The following is a 6,335-nucleotide window of genomic DNA, read 5'->3' on the forward strand; positions in this document are numbered from 1 at the left end:
ACCTGGTCTTCCTAGGTGGTCTCCCATCCAAGTACTAACCAGCCTGACCTTGCTTAGCTTCCGAGATCAGATATTGGGCTTGTTCAGGGTAGCATGGCCGTAGACCATGGACCGTGGCTCCACTGGGGGGGGGGGAACCTAAGACGTTCTGTGTGTAAAGCAGATGTGCTAACCGCTACCCTATGGAACCACGTCAACATTCGTATTTTAATCAGGGCTCATTTTAGGTGGGTGACGCAGGGTGATTTAGGTGGGTTAGGCTTCCGGTTTGGTCATCTGCACACTAGAGGCTCTCCTGGACGATGTGCCGTCCACAGAGAAGCCTGTAACGTTTCCATCCTTCCTTCTGTGGCATCCCACCTCAGAGACCCTATACCTACCCAAGACGACTGTGTTGAAGGAAACCAGCTCTTTGTCTTTGCCGTCATTGTAGAAAGCCAGGTGCCACAGGCCCGCGTCCAGGTACTGCACAAACACAGCTTCGTTTTGAACCAGGGTCTGTATGCTTCGGCGTTCCCTGGGGGACTCGACCACACTCCACTTCTCCTTCCCGTCCAGACGCTCCATGAAGTCATACTAGGAAGAGCAGAGAGACCGACACATGTGAAATGGGGTGCAGACGTGGCCCTGTGCCCAGCACCTTCCCCACCCACCCCATTAGTTACCTGAGAAACACTTCTCAGTACATTTTACTATGAGCTCATCCAGTAAAACAAGAGTCATAAAAGTTGTAATAACAACAGTCATCATTTATCGTGTGTATAATTATTGCTAATAGTTTTATTACTAGAGGTCACAATCTCCTTCCTGCAGTTCTGAAACCCCAAAAGCTTTAAAACCCAAAGTTTTGATTTATCTTTCATTGTCCTCATCTCTTCTTCCTCCTCCTGGCCCACCCCCCACTCTTCCTCTTTCTTCTTCGTGGTACGTGTGCACGTGTGAGAGAGGGCTATTTGCTCAGTCCCCACTGGCTATCATATGATACACAGTATAGGCCAATTGCGACTTCCTTGTAATTCCTAAAATTCTGAATTCCATGAGCTTAAGATAAAGAATTATGGATCTCCGTTACCAGCTACCAGCTACCATCGACTAAGATCATTTGCTAAGATCATTTACGAAGGGAAGGTGGTTAAGAATGAGGGCATAATGGTTAAGGAAAACGAAGGAAACCATCAACAAAATGAAAATGCAACCGACTGAATGGGAGAAGATATTTGCAAATGATACACATGATGAGGGATTAATATCCAAAAACATATAAAGAACGCATACAACTCAACATTAAAAAAACAGAAAATGCTCTGCTTAAAAAATGGGCAGAGAACCCGAATAGGCACTTCTTCTGCGAGGACATACAGATGGCTAACAGGTACATGAAAAGATGCTCAAGGTCGCTAATTATCAGGGAAATGCAAATTAAAACCACAGTGAGACATCACCTCGCACCTATCAGAATGGCTATTACCAGAAAGATAAATGGCAAGTGTGGGCAAAGATGTGGAGAAAAGAGAACCCATGTGCACTGTTGGTGGGACAGCAAAATGGTGCAGCCACGATGGAAAACAATACGGAGGTTCTGCAAAAAATTAAAAATAGAACTACAATATGACCCAGCAATTCCATTTCTAGGTATTTATCTGAAGAAAACACAAACACTAATTCAAAGAGATATCACCCTCTGTTCATCGCAGCATTATTTACAATAGCCAAGATATGGAAGCAACCTAAGTGTCCATAGATAAATAAATGGATTAAAAAGCTGTGGTATGTTTACAATGAAATGTTACTTGGGCATAAAAAGAATAAAATCTTGCCATTCGTGGCAACTTGGATGAACCTAGGGGATATTGCACTAAGAGAAATAAGTTAGAGAAAGACAAATACCATATGATTTCACTTATATGTGAAATCTAAAAAACAAAACAAATGAACAAAACAAAATAGAAACAGACTCAGAGACAGAGATGCCAGAGGGAAGGGGGCAGGGGATTGGGCCAAAAAGGTGAAGGGGATTAAGATGTACAAACTTCCATTTATAAAATAAATAACTCATGGGGATATAATGTATAGCATAGGGGGTACAGTCAATATCCCCTTGGTACGGTGACAGATGGTTACTAGACTTATTGTGGTGATCAATTCATAAGGTATCTAAATGTCAAATCACTCTGTTGTGCACGTAAAACTAATATAATATTGTATGTCAACTATATTCCAATTAAACAAAGATGAGGGCTGTGGAGCCAGACAGCCTGGGAGAGAATCTGGCACGTAGCAACATCACCTGCCTGTGATTCAGTTCTCTATATGCAAAACTGTGAGAATAATAGTCCCTATGTTATAGGACTGTTGTGAGGAATAAGATAATATTTAGAGCAGTGCCTGATACAGAGCAAATGCAAAATATATGTTAGCTAACGTCATCTTCGTCATCATTGTCGTCGTCATCATCATCATCATCATCATCTCATTCAATTCTTGCAAAAACCCGATAAGATAGGTACTATTCGTATCTTATTTATAGACAAGAGAATTGAGGTTCAGAGAAGTCACACGACTTGTTAAAAGTCGCATAGCAACTAAGTGGCCGAGCAAAAACTTGGACCTAGATCTGTTCAGTGGCAATGCTCACACCCTCGAGGGCCTGGTCTCAGAAAAAGCAGCCATTAGATATCAACCTCCATTTCAGTGGAAGGCTCGGGACTGGAAGCAGTCAGTGAGAGATGAAGCGGTCAGCAAAGGCTACCACGACGGAGGGGTGGGGACGGGGACAGCAAGTGTGACTCGAGAGAGCCATGTTTTAGAGAATGGCCAGAGAAGGGTGAAACCCCATGGTGGGCAAGTGGGAGCCACTGGAAACCCTTGAGCGGTGACCAGTGAGATGAAAGGAATGTTCCGAGGCATTCGGTTTTGCAGGTGGGATGTTCTAGAGGGGAGAATGGAAATCTGCAGGAAGGACAATTAGGAAGAAATTACAGAAACCCAAGTGTGAGGTGACACGGGTCTCGATGAGGACAGTGAACGGAAGAGGGGACAAGATTGGAGGGACGTTGCTAAGGAAGAAAGGACAGGACTTGACCATGGGCTGGATAGAGAGGATGAAGGACAAGGCAAAGAGGACACCAATATTTCTTTCCTGTCAACAGGAAAATCGATAAGACCCAGTTGGACGTGGACTAATCTTGTGAACTCTTTCGAAATCACTGCAACAGAAAAGTCATTTGCACTGTGACCTCCAGAGGACATTCAAAGTGTGTAGATCTTTAGCAGATAAAAACCACCAATGTGGGATGAAGCTCCGTCCGCCTCACTACTTCCCCTCCATAGGACGGTTTTTTTTTTTTTAATAAGTTGCAGATATCAACTCTAACCCCTTTCACAAACTTTATAGAATAAAACTCCAGGAATTTACCAGTGTGACTTCCCCATGATCAGAATTGCCAGTTTTTTCTCCATGTGAAATGCGATAATTGAAAATAAAGAGTCTATAATCTTAAATACAAAGGCTCTGCCGTCAGACAAACCTGGGTTTGAATTCTGACTCCGCCACTGGCCATTGTTTGAAATTGGACAAATCTACTTTTACTCTCTTCCGGGTTTGCTTGCTAGGGAATAATGACATTCACCTTCCTGGCGTGTTGTAAGGATGACATGAGCTAATGCTTAAGGCTTTGCCTGGAGGATAACGACCATTTTATTAAGTACCTCGTGATTATGAGTCACTTACTTGCAAATCGTAATAATACAGAAGAGATGTTCATCTTTCTAGTTTTTGCATCGGGCTGGAGGTAGGTGCTGTTTGGAAGGTGGAAACGTCCCTGTCTCTCAGGAAATGAGTATTGTTGGTATTTAACTTCCCTCTACCCCATATCTCATTGGTCACGGCTGTCTTTATGGGGTAAAATAAATGATTTGAAGGGATAGGACAAACTGATGTTGCTTTCCGAGACCTTTGTAACCAAAGCATTTGTTCCTTAGCAACCTCGTAAATGTCCAACTACTAAGACCCACGTCTACAAATTGCTGTCAGCCAGAGAAATGAGTGTAACTTCCTCAGTGCCAAGGTGAGAGGAATATACTTCATTTGGGGTCCAGTATATCACCCCCATGAGGAAAAGTTTGAGGAAGGTGATTACTTGTGTGGGACCATTGCTCATTATTAATTTGGGCATCAGTCATCTCCTGCTGAACTGGCTGACCAGCGCAGGGCCACAGAAACGGCCTGGGACCCGCGGCAGTGCTTGGTGTCCGACCAATCAAATTACTCTGGGAAGAGGCATTTGTCAGCGGAGAGAGAGGACATCTATTTTGGCTGGCTCCTCAGAGTCCCTCTACAGAAGCGCAGAGGGCAGTTTTTATTTAAGGAAGGAATCTGTGAGCCAGGGGCTCTGAAATAAAGCGTCAAGAGCTTCGGGACATGTGGGTGTGATAGGATACAGTGTCTCATGTGTCTGTATCCTGTATCTTTTTATCATGCTTTATTTTTTCCAAAGCACTAATAACTCTCTAAAATGATATACTTTGTTTTTATGTCTATTGTCAGTCTACTCAGAATTTTGTTTGCGCAGTAGAGAGGTTAAAAGGGAGGACTTTGGAGTTGGCTGCCTGGGTAGAATCCTAGTTCTGCCACTTACTTGCTGCGACACTTGCACGAGCTATTTAAATTCTTTGTGCCTCAGTCTCTTTATCTTTAAAATAGGGATGATAATAGCGTCTACATCAAAACACTGCTGTAAGGATTAAAAGAGTCAAACCATGTAAAGAGCTTAGAATAATAAATGCTTTACATATGGTAAGCGAGCCTTTGCTTCTGCTATCACGATTAGAATTCACTGCTGTGTCTGATTCATCTTGAGCAGAGTCTGATCAATAAATATTTGTTAAATATCAAATGAACAAAATATTGAATTTATCAATGAATTCCATTAAAAAGAGAGTAAGTTGGAATGTATTTAAGGTTCTGTCTCTAATAGTAATCACTTGTCTTTTAATTTCCTAATTTCTCACGTGCCTTCTTGAATGGGAAAGAAAATGGTAGAGTTGTAGCCGGCAAGCCTGGATCGTGTGCCACCCAATGTGGAACATGCCTGTGATGGGACAAGGTATTCATATATATCATTAAGGTTTGAGAGTTGACTTTATAAGGCCATTATGTCTTCACCTTTCCATTTCTCAGTGGGACGATATACAATGCTTGCTGTCTTTCTTTGTACATTTTTGCTTTTCCTCTTGTCTTCCTTTCCCTCCTCCCTTGATACTGTTCCTTAGTGACCACTCAGGGAGAGGCTGCTGGTCATTGTCCACATCAGGTCTTGCTCCCTTCCAGCCTCCTTTTTGCTAGGGGGGAGCATGTGACGATGTTGCAGTCAATGAATGGCACATAAGCTGCAGGGTGCACACTGCTTCTACACTCCGCCACTAAACACGCTGTGTAATCTCCTACTTGCTCTTGCTCAATTCCCATCTGCCTCTGGAAAGTGCCAGAACACTCTTAAAGCCCAAGATGTTGGGGCCATGAGGTAGGAGTGGCCTGGGCCCTAGAATTAGCACTTGGAGGAGAGCCTGATATTTTAACACAAACAAGTTAATAACACTCATCAGATTCGACCACTGAAGTGCTGAGGCTTGTTCGTTACGTCAGCACGGCCATCGCAGATTCTTGGCCTCGTGCTTCTCTTCCTTCTCAGTTCACTTGCCAAGGTCATAGCAAGTTCCAGCATATCTTCCATTTCTTATGGGAATGGGGTGGTAGTAGAGAAGCACCCAGGAAGGAACGGCAGCGCCTCCTGGTGGTCAAGTCCAACCTCTTATGCGTAGTGTGTCTACCCCACTTTGCCAGGGCATGTCCTACTTTTCACCTCTCGCTCCTCCTTTCGCTCTGCAAAGTGCTCTGGTTTGGAATATATAGTTACTCTGCTCATGGCTTCACATATACTGAGCAGCATCACGTAGCATCACACGCGACTGCTATAACCTGGGGAAAAGTTAGAGGCTAGAAACACAAAGTGGATCGACCCAGCCAAATGCAGAGAGAGCCCCACTGGGCAGCGGAGCAGGAGAGCAGTGAGAAGATGGTTTACATGGAGGCCACCTGGTTCAGGGGAGCCTCGGCTTGCTAGGATCCCCAGGCTGGAGGCCACCTGGTTCAGGGGAGCCTCAGCTCGCTAGGAGCCCCAGGCTGCAGCCTGGCCAGCTTGCTTGGCAGCCTGGCTGACACTAGAACGAGGACATTTTCCAAAGGCTCAGGCCCTGGCTAGCGTTGCTTTTTCATTTTCCAGCACTGGGGACTGATAACTCAGGCTTAGTACCAGGGACATCTGTCTCCTCTGTTC

At 44.3% G+C, this 6,335-nt stretch overlaps 1 protein-coding gene across 1 annotated transcript in view; it reads right to left on the reverse strand.

The window, feature by feature from the left end:
- TENM2 (teneurin transmembrane protein 2) overlaps window positions 1-6,335 on the reverse strand; it is an 876,941-nt gene that overhangs the window by 156,853 nt on the left and 713,753 nt on the right. The window contains exon 8 of the mRNA XM_023528647.1: window positions 381-576. Within this exon, the coding sequence (XP_023384415.1) occupies window positions 381-576 (196 nt within the window). The remainder of the gene's footprint in view (window positions 1-380; window positions 577-6,335) is intronic.

The sequence above is a fragment of the Pteropus vampyrus genome, unplaced genomic scaffold (assembly GCF_000151845.1).
Source record: "Pteropus vampyrus isolate Shadow unplaced genomic scaffold, Pvam_2.0 Scaffold30, whole genome shotgun sequence".
NCBI lineage: Eukaryota > Metazoa > Chordata > Mammalia > Chiroptera > Pteropodidae > Pteropus > Pteropus vampyrus.